This window comes from Argiope bruennichi, chromosome X1 (assembly GCF_947563725.1).
Source record: "Argiope bruennichi chromosome X1, qqArgBrue1.1, whole genome shotgun sequence".
In the NCBI taxonomy this organism is placed as follows: Eukaryota; Metazoa; Arthropoda; class Arachnida; order Araneae; family Araneidae; genus Argiope; species Argiope bruennichi.
The window spans coordinates 7,688,513-7,706,057 of record NC_079162.1 but is presented as its reverse complement, the minus strand read 5'-3'; the positions used below and the strand labels follow the sequence as shown (position 1 = coordinate 7,706,057).

At 33.0% G+C, this 17,545-nt stretch overlaps 1 protein-coding gene across 1 annotated transcript in view; it reads right to left on the bottom strand.

The window, feature by feature from the left end:
• The window catches only part of LOC129958476 (calcipressin-3-like), a 41,303-nt gene extending 25,307 nt beyond the window's left edge, over window positions 1-15,996 (bottom strand). Inside the window, exons 1-3 of the mRNA XM_056070974.1 lie at window positions 15,610-15,996; window positions 4,315-4,366; window positions 3,814-3,899 (exon numbers count right to left, since the gene is read on the bottom strand). Of these exons, the coding sequence (XP_055926949.1) occupies window positions 3,814-3,899; window positions 4,315-4,366; window positions 15,610-15,996 (525 nt within the window). The remainder of the gene's footprint in view (window positions 1-3,813; window positions 3,900-4,314; window positions 4,367-15,609) is intronic.
• Between the last annotated feature and the right edge of the window lie 1,549 nt (window positions 15,997-17,545).

The window sequence follows — 17,545 nt, the reverse complement described above, 5'->3', positions numbered from 1 at the left end:
TTTTTTTTTTTTACTGCATCTTAAACATACACATGATAGTCAAATAAAATTAGGTGGCCCATCAGTAGGAACACAGCAGCAATGATATCATATGACAAGACATAGAACATTTGTGTCTTTCTTTCCTGTTTTTAACTTTTTTCTGGGGATAAAGAACTCAATTCAAGAAATATTACAGAAAAGAGTTTAAAAGTTTAGTAATAACTGACTTTTAATCTCGGTCTCAGAAGCTTAGTGTTTTTTTTAATCAGTAGTCCTGGTCATTTTTACTTGGAGCTGTATGAATTTTTACATGCGATACAGAGTTTTGGAACTATTTTATATGATTGGGCAAATATTTTTTTTTAATTATATGTATATTATAACTTAGTTTTCAATTGTAAATATAACAGTAGTTAATTTTTTTATTGTCAGTTGATTACATTGGAAATGGCAAGGCAAGGCAAGGTATACTTAATCTCTTTGAAACACTGAAAATATTTCAAGAATCGCCTTTGGAAAGTGAATCTGAGCATTCTCCCTTGTGGTGCAATCTAGGGCTTGCTAATTCTGCTACAAAAATATAAAATAGTGCTTTTTCATTCATATGTAAAAGTTTTGACTCATTTTACAATTTGTTGACTCATTTTGCAGCATTTGCTTTATATTACTTTTCATAGCTCTTGTGATACAGTGATTCAGCTGATGGAACACTCATAGAATCAAAATCATGAATACAATTTTTACAAAATTTTATCAACATACTCCTTTAAGCCTAAACAGATGGCTTAAAACATCTTTTCATTTGAGCTGAAACTTTAAAGCATTGTGTATCCCAAAGGCTAAAGGGAATTAAAATATAACAATTCAACTATATACATAAAAAGAGAAAAGGCATCATTTTAATTCTTCTACATTAAACTGACACAAGGCACAATCAAAAAATCTCATTCAGCATCTTCTTGTCTAATATTTTAATAGCGTCTTACTGTTTCCACCCAATATGTAAGATAATAATTTAAAGATAATAACTCAATGCAAATGCTTGCCTATTACAATTCAAATTTGAAACATTACAAATAATAATACTTAATATGTAAATTGAAATATAAGTTAATAGAATACTAATAGAAAATACATGGTTTAAAATATCGAATCCTTTCTTTAAATGAATGAAAAGTTTTAAAAGCTTCTTTTTGCAAAATTGCTCTTAAACTCTCTTTTTGAGCTGTCTCAAAGAATTAATATTATTATTTTGCTTTTCCATTCTTTGTGCTGCTACTTTGCTTCTTTTTTTTTTTTCTTCCTTTCTTTCTTTTTATATTTGGTTCAGGAATTCCTCACATTTCAAATTAATTGTTCCAACACTTCAAAATTACTTATTCTACCATTTGCTTGAACGCTGTCTGAAAAAATTCTTCTGGCAATATGTGCTTTTTTTCATATTCTCCCACAGATAATCTTTACCAACCAAAAATCTTCTCTCAACATTATTGTTGCCATGAGAAAGTGTCATTGTAATCTTTAACAATGATATGATTATGAGGTTTTGAGTTGAGAGAAGGTCAAACCAAAATTTATTTAACTTGTTCTGATCTTTGAAAAGCAATAACTGATCTTACCAAAAGTTTCATTAGGGTTGCAGTTAGCAACATTCATCAGCTTATTACTCATCTTATAAAATTTCAAAAAGTTGTCAAACCCCTGAGGAAAATTTTTCCTAGTTGCTATTGCTATGATTGTTTCGGCACATTAGGCTTAGAATGAAGAGAAATAATAATGTAAAATCACCAACTACATGCATGCTTGACACGAAATGCACTCATCCACAATTTCCTCTGATTTTTAGACATATTTATAAATTTCCCCAGCTTTAAATTGATATTCCTGATGTCTCAATTCTTAAACTACCTTCGGGAAACAGCTCACAAATAATTTACTGATACTAACACTTAGTACTAATTTACTTTAAATAACAGTATTAAGGTATTCAAACTTTTTAAGAGTATATATAAAATTAAATGTAAATGATTATCTGACATGCCTCTATAGAAACAGAAAAAAAAACTCAATAAATTATAATATTGTTATAATTTATTGAAATTATTTCAATGAATTATATTACTGTTATAATTACTGACAATGACTAACAACATTTTCATTCATAATTCCAGCCATATAAAATCAGTAAAAAGGAAAAAAAAATCCTTTCTGTTATTAATTTAGTTGAATTATTTTTTAAAATCATGGGACACATATCACTAAAAAGTAAAACTTGAAATAACAATATAACACAAGAAAAAGTGAATTTCATTTCAAGAATTAAGTAATTTCTGAAAGAGAAAAACTGCTTGTATAATGAATAAAATTACAATTCTATTTATTTCAAAAAAAAAAAAAAAATCTAAAAATGCTAAGTTGTGTAAGGTATCAATATTTTAATTTTTAGGAAAAATATCTGAATAGTATACAAAATATAATAATGAAATAATAAATATAAGTTTTAAAAAAAATATAAAGATGGAAAAATCTAGCTAATTTTCATAAATTGAAAAAAAAAGTAAATTTTTTTAAAAAGAAAAAAATCTCATAAATCTACAATATAATTTATTGAAATATCTACACATTTTTATTATATACCAAACTGAACAATTTCTAGAGCATATTTAAGGATTTTTTTCCCCAAAACAAATGATGATGCATTGAAAATTGGAAAGTGCATAAATTAAGCCTTGTGACAAATAAAAGCCACAGATAATGGGGGGGGGGGCTACAAATACATGGATGATTCTTCACCTAATCAGATTAAGCTACTGTACTCATTCCAATATGAGCTTTCATTAAAGATTAAGTACAAACTAAAGATTAAAGGAAACAGTTAACACTTTAGTGACAGAATCATAATCAGAGGATTCTTTCAACATTCTATAAAAATAACCAATACATCTTTTCAAAGAGATAAAACTTAGTATTATTATTTGCTTTTAATACAAGAACATGATTTTATAAATTCAAAATCAATCACAAAACCAAGAATCTAGAGAAAAATAGTAAAAACATGCAAATTATATTCTTCCAGCGAACTTGCAATATTACTTCAGCTATATTTTAGGTTTTTGCATTGTTATTCAGCTTCAGAATCGCACTTGCATTATTACTTCAACTATTTTTATTTTTACTTCTTTTAATAAATTTATAAATACATCTGAATTGAAATGAAATGAACTGGTTTTACAGACCATGAGTAAATAATAAATAATTTTGACTTAATTTATGTCTTCTGATAAAGAGACTACTTTCCAAGTAAAGCCCATGCTATTGGAACAAGGTACATGGAAGATGCAGCATTATTATTTAAAAGATATATCTGCCCAAAAGGTAAAAATATTTATTTTCAAACAGTAGACAATAATTATAAAGAAATACAAAATAAAAGACAATTTTTAGAGTTGTCAGTGGCTTGAAAAAAAAATATATAATTCAATAATAAAATTTTAAAAAAATGGATAGAGAAAATCTCTGTACTTTACATTTTTCAGGGTGAAAGATGGAGTAAATCATTTTCAAAATTCATAGATTAAGACTTTCTATTATTAGGAACATTTTGATTCCACTAAAAATTTATCAGAATTAAAATTTCAAAAGTAAAGCATTTCACTTGAGCACTAAAAGTGAAAATAAGTTTTTTTTTTTTTTTTTTTTACTTGTCAAATTCAAAATATAATATGTTTTACCAAAAATGTGAATTTCAAAGGTAATAAAGTATTATAAATAATAAAAAAAAACATGCAATTGAAAACATTAATTAGACAAATAATAGATATTAGTATTTACCTTTTGACTTTCATCAGAAAATATATTATTGTCAACATTCGTTATTATTAGAGATGTAGGAAGATCAGATGTATCAGCAAGTTCTTCTGAAATATCAACATCATCTTCAATGTTATCCAACATGTTTTCGCCAATTAAATCGATATTAGCAGTAAAATATTTCATGCTTTCATAAGGTACTTCAATAATTATTGGCTCTGTATCCGATTCTGCTCTCTAAAGTAAACAACCTTGATTAAAATTTCATTAATGGGCGATTTTACAAAGAAAAAAAAACCTTGAAATATACTATTGCATAAAAAAACAAAACATTAAGTACAGTACACAAATAAAAACATTGAATAATATAACTGGTCAAATCACAAGATAGGATGAATTAAAAAAAAAAAAACAGCATTCAAGTTTCGGTACTAAGTAAAAATATTTGTAAATAAAAGCTAATATTGAATAGCATTGCCCTTCGATTTCATGATCTGTTTTAACAGGAATGTCAATACCAACCCTTTTCCCTATAAGTTGGGTGAGTCCATTGCAAGTAGTATTTTCGCAGGTATGATCAGACGGGAGTTCTTACCTTACTGTGGATGGTCGCCAAGAGATTATCGCCAAGTAGTAAACAAAGTGAGCGATAGCTCACCGACGTCGTATATAACCATTCGTTTCTTCCCTGCGAGTGTTATAGAGATGTGTCGTTAGCGAACGAACGGATCATCGAAGTAAACCAGCCGAACCACGTCGCCATTTTTCGGAGTTTTTTTTTTTTTTTTTTTTTTTTTTTGCGCAAGGGTTATGTTTGGCTATGCTGCCCCAAGCAAATGGTCTAAAACAGAGGTGGCGAACCTTTAAGGAACAACGTGCCCTTTTTTCAAAAGAAATGATCAATAAGGTATAAACGTGCTGTCAAATAATTTTGACTTGTGATTATTGGGAAAATAATAAAACTAAATACTAACAACTCAAAACCTTTTATTTATTACGAAAAAATACATTTTGCACTGTATAGTAGTAAATGTTTTTGTTATAAGTGTAATTCAAATTAAAGTAACATTGTTTGTTTGTTTCTTATGGCACTTGCCACTGACAAGCCCGCTGTTACGAAGACAGCGATTTAAGCCTGAGGGGGACGTCTCTTATTTTTTATAGCAGCGCCAACTAGGGCCAAGAGTACGACTTTGCTACTCACGCATCACTCATTCGCTTGCACAACCCCTTTTTACAGGAGGGCACATTCACACATCTCACAGATAGAACAACCATGCCCAAACCGGGACTCGAACCCGGGACGCTCAGATCACGGGGAAGACGCGCTACCCCTATGCCAGGACGCCGGCTAAAGTAACATTAAGAGTGGCTTCTGTTGTTGGAGATTAGATGACAAATATCTTCTATTAGGATTGTAAGGTGTTGCTTTTAGCAGAATGCCTGCTGAATTACGAGTCATCTGCCCAACAGTTTCTAAGCGAGTCTTTAATGTTATTCATCTCTGTAAATAATGACTCGCTGGCATAGGTAGATGAAAATATTGTTAAAATAGCATAACTTTTTCAAACAGTTGAATGTGTCTGAAATCGAATTCCATGTTTCCAAAATTTAGTTATTGGCATTTTTACTTATATTGCTTGAAAATCTTCCTGTTTCAATCTATTCCAACTTTTCTGTTGTTTCAATAAATTTTTAATTCTATATCGAACAAGACTGGAAATCAATCAGTTGCATTTCAAATTCTTCCATTTCCAACCAATCGAATTGGGGAAAAATTCAATTTATCAAATGTAGTCACATCGGAGTACATAATAAATTAATTCTCTAAATTGAGAAAATCTCGCTGAAAATTCCTTGCTTAAAGAATCGATTACCGAAATAAATTCTTCAATAATTTTCTTCGTCTGGTTTCTCATATTCATCTAAATCTGATATATAATAATGATATTTTTTTTCAAGTTTTTAGTTTCTTGTAATAATATTGTTTCTGAAAACAAGTAATTTAGCGACAGAAGCGCGAATGAAATCCATCATGAGGACATTTTTTTTATTTGTGCCTTGAATCTTTACTTTCAATTCATTGAAATGTTGGCGTATGTTCATAAAAAACATCCATTTTGAAAGCCACATAATATTCAACAACTGTGAGTATTCATCCATTCAACTTCCCCCTCATTTTGCAGAAACAGTCTGATTTCTTCCAAGCAGTCAACAAACCTTTGAAGTACGTTCCCGCGGCTCAACTAGCGAACATTATTATACGTTAGTAAACCATTATACACCGAGTTGACTTCATCCAACAAAGCATCAAACTTTCGCTTATTTAAAGCCTGCGACGATATGAGGTTAACTATTTTTGTGACTAACGCCATTACATTATCAAAAGATGTTAAACCACTCTTAACACACAAGGTTTGTTATTGAATAATGCAGTGGAATTCCAGAATTGAATGTCCTGCGTCTGTTTGAAATAAACTAATGAAGTCGTTTTATTTATTTACTTTTTGGCCCAGCATATTTGAAGCACCATCAGTTGTTACTGTGAAGCGGTAAGCGATGCGCGAGGATAGAACCTGGGTCCTTGTGGTTCGCAGTCCAGTAACTAAACCACAATACAAAAGGATATGCTCGTGTAGCGTAATTGTTAACTGGCTTATATGCTATTCACCACAGACTCTCCCTCCTGTGAGTCGGAGGTGAGACGAACGATATGGATGTTGAGTTGTGATGTATTGACTAGCGGTTGTCTAAATGGGCCTATACCCAGTTACATAGCGAGTGTGTGGGTGAGTGGTTGCTGCATCAAGTGAGTCTGACGACTTTGGTTTTGCTGCGTCAAGTGAGTCTGACAACTTTGGTTGCGGATAGATGGCGCCACAACAGCTGCTCGAAGGTTGAAGGGTCATTGTCCGAGGTCACCAATGAAGCGGTAAGCGATGCGCGAGGATAGAACCTGGGACCTTGTGGCTCGCAATCCAGTAACTAAACCACAATACAAAAGGATATGGTCGTGTAGCGTAGCTGTTAACTGGCTTATATGCTATTTTCCACAACTGAAACAATTCTTTTCAAATCAATTTCTTTTTCAGCACGCGAATTTTTAACAGCTTTACGAATATCTGTGCCCTTTGTAGTTGTTAGCAACGATGTTATTGCAATTAATTCTTCCTTAATGACGTTTCCTACAAAATATCGAGCAAAAATAGCTAAAAGTGCAGATTTAGTGATGTCAGTACTTTCGTCAAGACACAGCGATATAAAAGGAGCGCAGTTAATGTCATCTGTTACATTTCCGGGAAGTTTTAAGATTCTTTCTTTTATTGTGTGGTGAAAGCTTATAAGCCATTTAACAGCAACGCTACCCCAGCAATTGCTTTTGTATCGTGGGCATGTTAGTGGGCTGCGAACCACAAGGTCCCATGTTCTATCCTCGCTCATCACAATTCGTCACATTGGTGACCTCGGACGATGAATCTTCAACCTTCGTACAGCTGTTGTGTCCCCATCTACCCGCAACCAAAGTCGTCATACTCACTTGACGCAGCAACACAAAAAGGCCGCAACAGCACAAAGTCGTCAGATTAACTTGACACAGCAACCCAAAGTCGTCAGACTCACTTGGCGCAGCAACAACAACCACTCACCCACACACGCTCGCCATAACGCTTGGCGCTACTCAAATGGGTACAGGCGCTTTAGATTCAACAGCTAATACATCACCACGCTACAGCCATATCGTTCCTGTTACCTCCGACTCACTGGAGGGAGAGTCTGTGGTGAAAGCTTATAAGCCAGTTAACCCTCCAAGTGGCAAACCCGGAAAAAGACGGAATCTTTTCTCACTTCAAAATGGCGGACCCGTCTATAGACGGAAACAAAAACTCCCTTAAAACTGTCCCTGCCCTTATTTTTACGGGTTCCAGTTTTTCCCTTCCCCCAATCTCAAGCTGTGAGATAATGAGAAGGGAATGTGAGATAAGGAAAAGTGAATCGTTATCAGTGGACAATATAATTGATATTTTCCTGCTCGCGCTCTTTTAAGCATTTTAAAATCTCGCTTACGTTCTGAGCCGTTACTTTTGATATTTTGATAATAATTACGTATCCAAAATGAGTTTTAAATAACGAGAATAAAATTGAACGTATGAAAATATATACCTGGAATGAATACATACATAAACGTATTATTATTAATAATTTGATCCATAAGATTTTAAAGCTTTCTAGCATAAGAAAATAGTTAATCTAAAAAATAAATAAAAAATATAAAATTAAAATTTGACAAGTTTCTTTTTTATAGCGTGCTTTCATTTAAGGATTTTAGAATTGACATTGCTTATGCAACTTATTTTTGAAAATAAGACACTAAACTTATTTACAGAATTTACTTAACGAACGAAACTTTTTAACTTTTAATGAAATTTTTTTTTAGTATTCATTAATAAGTGTATTTAAAAACGGGGAGATATATAGAACCAATATATTAAAGTGCGATTTTTCGGAAAGATTAGTATTCGCTACATTAAATCCTTATTTTTATAACGTAATAAACTATATATGAAAATTGAATATTTGTTTCATTCTTTAAACCTTATAGAATTTCACACTCTTTGACGAATTCGAACAAAAATGTAAGCATTGTAGAGATATAAGTTTCATTGTTTTTATATTTTTCCTCTGGTTTTTAATATTTTCAAAGTTAATATAAGCGCAGTTTTTATAGGTTCTATTTTTTGTATCGAAATATTAATCTTATTTCACTGTACAATCTTATATATACATCGCACGATTCTGTTAATGTGAAACTGGTTTATATTGACATTTTTACTCTTAATGCTGAGTAATTTAATCCACGAATTTTAATCCACTTGAAAGTGAGTGAATGTGCGAGTTAAATGTGAGAATTAATAATTGTGCCATTATTTTAACTCCTTGGTCTAATTTTATCTCATATGTTAGCATTTAAAAATTTTTTAATGCGTACAACTGGCATTTAGACTATTTTCTTCTCCTGTTTGATCAATTCAAGTTCACTGGATGTGATTTTAACAAACAAGACGGGATATGAACTTTGTTTTATTTTATTTTTGATCACGAGAGTAAAAAAAAATTCGGAAACTCCCACTTCCAAGTAATTTGAAATTCTTTATTCTTAATAACCTTTAGCCTTTCATTTTTTAAAAACAGAACTAGTTTGAACAAGGGTGTCAGACATGAAAGCCGCTTGCGAATATTTCTATTAAAGTAGCGAATATCTCTAATTATAATGAATGTGAATGTTCGTATTGGCGATCTCCAGATCAAACTGTTTGACCTAGAGCGAACACACTTCGCCCTTAAATAATTAGAAAACTGTAAATGTTCACCTCGAGATGAAATTTTCAAAATTTTAATTAGAACTTCTGTTAATTAAAAATTACTTAAAATTTTACCATTTATCAGCGATAAAATCCGAAATTATTCCAATACAATTTATACAATGTGTCATTTATACATTTGAATGTATCACCAAGAAAATTCATTCTTTGAGGTAAAATTAAGATCTTGAACTTTTAGTGTCTTATTTATTGAGATGCTAATTATGGAGCATTCTCTTCAGTCACATGGTTTATTTGTATTTCAGTAAAGAAATGTTTACCCCTTTGCTTTTAGCTTAGATCTTTTTAACCTTTTAACTAAATCATCATCAATGGGAAAAAAGCCGGAATGAAATATAAGGATAACAATGAAAACGTTTAGTTTCAATTCAAAAATAAAATATATTATTTAAAATATGCTAAAATATTTTTATTTTAATTAAAAGTGGGAAAATTACATGACACAAAATTTCGCATCATTGATAAAAAAATTCGAATGCACAACTAATGTACAAATTATTTTTCTACTGTGATATTTTCGAATGAACTTTAAAATTTTAATAATTTTTATTAACCCTTTAAAGGGCCTTTTTTTCCTAGTCATGTTGGAGTAAAATGTTTTTTAAATTAAGATTGGCCTAGGAAAAGTAATTCATTCAACTTATTAGATCAATTTAATCTGATTTATTAATTTATTTTGCCAATTAATAACTAAGAAATAAATCAAGACACTTCATTTTATTTGAGATAAACAATTGAAGTTTCTGCCTTATTGAAAAATTCGTAAGAATTTATGCCAACTTACATAACTTTATTCAAAAATTGATGAATTTGGTGATGAGCATACTTGCCTTGTCCCTTGAAAGGGTTAATTAAAATTTTAAAGAAATGATTCCCACTGTCCAAAGTATGTATCTGCAGATTTTGGTAATTCTATTTCAAATCGTCTGGTCTGAAGAACACCAATACAAACAGACAAATAATGACACACACACTCGTCCATTTTTATTATTAACGGAGACGAATGTTTGTGCGTGGCGTCTATTAGAGCTTCCATATATATCTTAGTGGAATATACATCTTAGAAAATGAAAATGTGCACTATAGAGAATATTTTTTTTTACTTCTGAAAAATTTTAAAAATTATGAATTAAAAATAAAATGAGATTTTGAAGTGTATTCCATCATAACTTTCAAAATTATTACAGAATAAGAAGGAATTTTTGGAAATTTTTATTGAATAAGAGATATGAGAAATCATCTGAGACATTTCAAAAATTAAAAAGAAATATTCAATAGTATACATAAAACTTTATTGCTGAATGATTCTATTCCCTGTATTTAGAAATTTAATAAGCCTGATTGGTTTCAACAAAACAGGTTTTGCATTAATTGAAGTATATTTACTGCAGTTTTAAATTAAGGATTTACTGTCAAGGAGCTGACAGAAAATTCAAAAAATCTGCAATACAGAATGGTACAATGAGTCTGCAATAGTATGAATTATATGACTATCAAAATTTGAAATTTCAAGACGTTTTGCTGAAGAAAACATTTAATTAAAAATTTTATATTGGCTAGTAACCTCGACGTAACACATGTGTTGATCACCAAAAGCAATAAATAATGTAAAAGTAAAAAGTAAAAAGATCAATGCAACTGTATTTGCAAAGCTTTTAAATTCAGGTTTTTCTTTTTAATGATTCGTTTACCCGACGGTTTGTCGTTATCTAATTGCAAAATAGTAAGAGCTTTGATTCTAACCCGAAAAACTTAAAAATGAGATTTTTCAAAAATTGTAATTTATTTTAAAACAGTACTTAATATTCTGTAGGAACTTGATTTGAAGGTATTCAAAAAATTCCAGTTGCAAATAGTTAATTATGAGTCTAAATAATCTGTATTATTTGAGTCATTTTTCCAAGCCAAATTTGTATCATGAATATTACAAAGAAATATTTTGACAATTATTTTTATTTGTTACAGTCATAAGGCGTATCGACCAGTTATTTCAGCATTACTGAACAACTGACCAATTAGCTTTGCCAATTAAATATTGTAAAATATATTTAATTATAAAATTTTAATCATGCAGATAAATACTGAAAATCGATATGTTTGGAAGTGAAACATCGCATAAAATTCCCTAATTACACAATTATTTTTTTGAATACTGAAGAAACAAAGTTATAACGTAGTGCTACTTATCGCAATTAATGTTTTAAACACGCATTTTAAAATATTAAAATAAATTGGCAATGCGCTGAAAGGGTTTTTTTAAAAAAAAATTAAATTGCCTGTACGTAATTTTGAGAAATAATTTCACAGTACTATGGAATAAAATAATTTGCGAAACATATTGCAATGAAAAAACTATTAGACGTGGACTTTCAATTTATAAAAACTAGACTAGTATCAAAATAAACATGATAATAACTTATTCCTAACATAAATTTTATGTATCGTTTTATAAAATAATTGGAAAACCTCTAAAAAAACAATCACATTTTCGCATTCTCAATCGATGTTATTGTCAATCTCTTACTAAGCACTGAAAGAAAAATGCTCTTTGAAATCAAAAGACTACGATAAGCAACACCTGTCACTCACGCCATGAAATTTGCTAATCACTTCCCACCTGCAGCGCTGAACTGACCGCAAAAGGGGAAAGCAATCCTTTTGACCAAACCGCGACATTTTTAAGGTTGAACCTGTTATTCCGGCGTGCCACTTTCTGTAAGGATAGCAATCTGAAAGCCGCCGGCAGGAGGGTTAACAGCTACGCTACCCGAGCAATTGCTTTTGTATCGTGGGCATGTTAACTGGGCTGTGAAGCACAAGGTCCCAGGTTCTATCCTATCTCATCCCAATTCGCTACAATTGTATTTCTGGATGGAGGAATATCTTTGATGCGCTGAATTATCTTACCAATATTATCAAAATTCTCAAAAAGTGAGGAAGCGCATGCTAACCAGGCTTCCTTCAAAAACTCGACCTCTTGAAAAGACTTACTACAATATTTGCTAACATATTTAATCATAGATGTTGATTGTTTAATTCTGTCTTTTATTGCACTTGCAGTAATGGGAATATGCGCACCGCAACCGATCACTCGCGCTTGTTCGTAATACTTCATAGCGAACTTTGTTATTTTGAACTAAAAGGCAAACCGTTTTGATCGGTAACGTGCCCAAAATATTCTGCCGCGTGCCATCAATGGCACGCGTGCCACTGGTTCGCCATTCCTGATCTAAAATCCCACTAGATAAAAATAATGCATCAATTAAAATATAAAATCATTTGGCTGCAGTAAGATAATGCAAAAAATGATTAAATTACAATAAATAGATAAAATTCAGAAATTTAAAATAAGAAATGATGATTCAAAATTGTAAGTAAAAAATGAAAAATAATAATGTTATTTTTAAAGCTGTCACACAAATTGAAAACACACACAAAAAAAATGTATTAGATTTATGTAAAAAGGCGAATAGCCTTTAAGAATTTGAAAATATTTTGGTGGTACATCACTCCCATCAAGTCTGATAAAGCTGATGACGATGTTTTAAAAAACGAATTCTTTGAGAAATAAATGAGGAACATTCGATAAAAATGTATTTAATGCTAAAAACGACCCGACATGTGCGGACTTCGGTGCGCTGTCTCTAAAAATGAGATGTTTATGTGTAAAACGTGTGTGTCCTATACGATGACGTGTCAGTTTAACATCCAGCTCTCGTATAGGAATCGTCGGCCATAAACTAATGAATGGCTTGATGGAATGTAACTTATTTTCAGTTTGCAGATCCCATTTTCCTTGCTTGGACGGGTGGTGCACTGTGGTCTCCGGTGTATCAATCGGCTGTTAGATAGTCATATGAGTGATTAGCCTGCTAGGGATCAAGCGAAAGGGTTACTTATTGGGCTTGGCGTTAAAGGTGGCCATTGTCCCCGGGGGTAACGCTAAGTGTACAGGTTCCGTCTAGGACTAAGGTAAGCGCAGGGGCTAGGAATGGCCAGAGCCGATGGCTGCCTTCCTTTGTTGGGCCCCGTGATGGGCGGGCCTGAATTTCTCTCTATATCACATCGGCTCCTCCAAAAAATCTCCCTTCAGTGGACATAAATAATTTAAGAATTTAAGAGTGGTTATTTGTTTCTCGAATGTCCAACGTCTGCATAGACGCGAAAATTATCATTACCACGATTGACGCACTTTCCCAGCGTAGTGCACTCCTGGCTTTCATGACCTCTTTCAGCACATAGATCACAAGTTACTATCCCGAGGCAATTAGCTTTGGATAGGATAGGATAGTGGGATTTAGTGGCGCAAGAGTCATATTTGACTACACTGTGCCAGTCGTATGGTTAAAATATAAAATTCTGTAAAATTATAAACTGATTAATAAAATTGCAAAGCCATGTCTAATAACATTGTAAAAAAATGACAACAAATTGAAATGTTGAATAAAAAGGTAAAAACCAATTGCTTGTAAAAATTTAAAAACGTTTTTGTGGGGACGTTCCCCATGAGCATTTGCATGTCCACTGTTGAAGCATTAAAAAATCGTAAGCGATGACGGTCAAAATTAGGACACTCAAATAAGAGATGAAGAACCGTTAAAATCACTTGGCATCTTGAACAGAAAAGAGATCGATCGCCGAATAAAAGGTGTTTATGAGTAAAATGAATGTGACCAGTGCGGAGTCTAGACAATTTGACGTCTAGCTCTCCCACTGGTAAACAAGGCCAAGATGAAATGATAGGTTTTATGTTATGAAGTTTGTTATTAATATGATTATTCCATGATTCCTACCAGAGTTAATAGAGATGACGTTGAAAAATACTTTCACCATCAGAACGGGATGTATCGCTGTAAAAGCCAAGATGCACTCTTTGCTACATTATTTACCAACTGATTACCAGTGATTCCGACATACTCGGAATTCAGCAAAATAATATCTCAAACTCCCGGTTCTTTTAAGTCCTTAGAAGATCAAGGATTTCCACGGCAACTGGGTGAATCTGATTATTACAATTTGAAAAAGTTTTCAATCAACTCATGCTGTCAGTATAGATACAAAATTTAGGAGCAGAAGAGAGTGAAATCCTCTGAAGAGTATAAAAGATTGCTAATAATTCAGCAGAAAAAACAGAAAGAGATGAATCTAGACGGTAACTGAATGTATCGGTATCAAAAACAATACCGCAATCAACATGACCATCTGATTTCGAACCATCCATAAACATTTTTAAGTAATCTGAATACTGACAGCAATGAGAATTAAACAGATTCTGGTATACAATAGGGGAAGTACTCTGCTTCTCAAAACCAGAGAAGGGATTTAAAAATGAAAACTGAGAGAATATTCCAGGGAGGAAAGGGAAATAGATCGGTTGTCTGGATTACCTTATTATGAAGCTCATAATCACGAAGGAGCAGTTTAATTCTCTCGCAGAATGGAAGTATGTGAGAGCGACGAACACTATAAAGTATCCGAAGACTAACCGGAAATAGAAAACAAAGGGTGCTTCGGAATAGGCAGTGCTGGAAGATAATGTTGGGCAGATAATTTTTCCCGCCGTAAACTTAATGGTAGATGATAGCAGAGAACATACAGACTATTCACTGGCGAGGTGCGAAATGCTCCTTAGCAAATTCTCAAAGCATAATGATGTATAGTATCAAGTCTGCGTAGAACCGTAGGACGAGTAGAGCCATACATCATACATCCGTAATCAATACGGGATAAAGTCACTGCTTGGTAAAACTGAGCAGGGAAGTGCGATCTGCTCCCCAAGTGGTTCTGGAAATTAGCCTGAGAATGTTTAATGACTTATCACACTTCTTCCGCAGATGTAGGACATGCGGAAGGAAAGTGAGCTTACGGTCAAATATTATCCCTAAAAACTTTATTTCATTTACCACAAGGATGCTAGCATTACGAATTTGAATTTTGGGATCTAACTGAATACTGAATACCCCGCTTCCTTCAAAAATGGACGCATTTAATTTTTTTCTGGAGAAATCGTATGTTCTGTTTCATTGCACCAATCTACAAGTTAGTTTACAGCAACTTGAAATTACCTCTCTATCAAATGCATATTGCTCCCTTGGCAAGAGATCTACAAATCATCTGGATATCTGGAGATCATCAACATACAAAGTGCCTTTCACAGATGGAGGTAATTGGTCTAAAATCTGACTAAGGTGAAGGATAAAAAGTGTCACACTGAGGACGCTTCCTTGGAGAACTCCCTGAGTTTGAATAAAAGGGTTGGAATTAGAACTTCCAACGCGTACTCTAAAAATGCGAGAGGATAAAAAATTCTGAATAAACTCGGCAAATTGCCATAAAAACCAAACTTTAAAAGTGATCGAAGAATGCCATAAAGCCAGGCTCGATCATAAGCCTTTCCTATATCAAAGAAGACAGAAACAAGATGATTGCGTCTTACAAAGGCATTACGTATTTCAGTTTCTAGAAGCACGAGATTGTCTATAGTAGACCAGCCCCTAAGGAAACCACTTTGTAAAGGAGGAATGCAGTTACGTATCTCCAATTCATAAATAAGGTGGGAGTTGATCATGCGCTCTAGAGTATTACATATGAGATTTGTTAAAGCGATCGGCCTGTAGTTTAGAGGGTTGGTCGAATCTTTACCAGGTTTCAGAATCGGAATAACAATAGCTTCATGCCATTGTGAAGGAAACTCTTTTTCAATGCATATTCTATTGAAAAGGTGTAAAAGATTAAAGAGAGAAGCTGTGTTCAAATGGCGAGGCATATTGCATGTAACTCCGTCAGGTCCTGGAGTGGTATCACGAACTTCATTAAAAGCCATTTTCAATTCAAACATCGTGAATGACGAATTATATAAAAGATGTCTGTTGGTTTTAAAATGTAAAGGCTTCTGATCAGCGCGTCTCTTAGTCTCAAGGAATGCTGGACTATACGAGTCTGCGCATGACACTTTCACAAACGAGTGTCCAATGATATTGGCTATATCTGCTGTGGATGAATACTGAGTATTTCGAGTCTTCAATACTGGAAAGGAAAACTCATTGTATATCCCATTCGCAGCTTTAATTTTCTTCCAAATTTGTGCTTTAGATGTCGAAGATGTAATTGAGGAAATGAAGCATATCCAAGATTCCCTCTGACTTTGCCGACGAGTGCGACGGGCATCAGCTCTAGCACGCTTAAAAGCAATTAGATTATCAATTGTGGGATACCGGTGAAAAATATTCCCTCACCCTTTTTGTTCTTTATGCTGTCGTAACATGCTCTATTCCACCACGGTCTATAAAATTTCCTTGGAGGAGGAGAGCTCTTTGGAATAGTATTGTCAGCAGCAAGAATTATACAGACTATTATCTTTTGTATTGCTTCTGTTATGTTTTCAAGACTGACCACAGTTTCAGTAATTTCTGCCAGTCGAGAGAAAGCAACCCAATCTGCTCGCTGGAATAGGTAGCGTGGGGGAATTTGTCGTATCAGCTTGAGAAATTATTATGGGAAAGTGGTCACTATTATTAAGACCACTTTCAACCATGAAATCATGCAAATGGTAAAAGTTCAGGGAAACAAATAGCCAAATCAAGAGTATGAAAGGTGCGTGTGGGTTCATGGAAATACATTTTCTCGTTATTGTTAATAAATTGTTCGATCTATCGCCCTCGAATATTCGTACCTTCCGATCCCCACAAATGACTATGCTCATTAAAATCACCATTACAAAAGATGTCGGAAGCTGGTCAACCAAATTATCGAGATCCTGCTGACTTACACTGTCATGTGGTGGCAAGTAAACACAGCATATTGTAATAAGAGATTTAACATGGACTTGAATTGCCATAGCTTGTAAGGAAGTGTATAGTGGAAGTGGTAGATTAGATATAGATTTGAAGTCAAGATGCAGACTCCACCGGAAGTACATATGTCAGTTACAGCGTCTTGACGAACACTATTATAACCACGTATTTTGAAAGGAATATCCAATTTCAAGAAACTTTCTTGAAATTGGATATTCCTTTCAGGGCGATACAAAAGGGATGAAATTTGTTAATGAGAGATTTAATGTCCATCATTTTTGAGCGAATGCCGCGACAATTCCATGAAAGAAATGTACCCATTAGGAAATTTGAGGTGTAAAAGAACTGGAGGCGGAAACATTAGGAGTTGGAGTAACTTCGCAACTCATCTTAAAATCTTCATTTTCCTTCTTTAATGGATGTAGGCTAATTTCAACAGAACTTTTCTGGACGCACCGAACAAAGAAGGAAAATCCTTATGTACGAGGCCTTTCTTCGCAATACTCAAGGCTAAAGATTGCTTTTTTGATTATTTCTTGAACGTCTTTGCCAAATCCTTGTGAGAAAAACCGTGCTTAG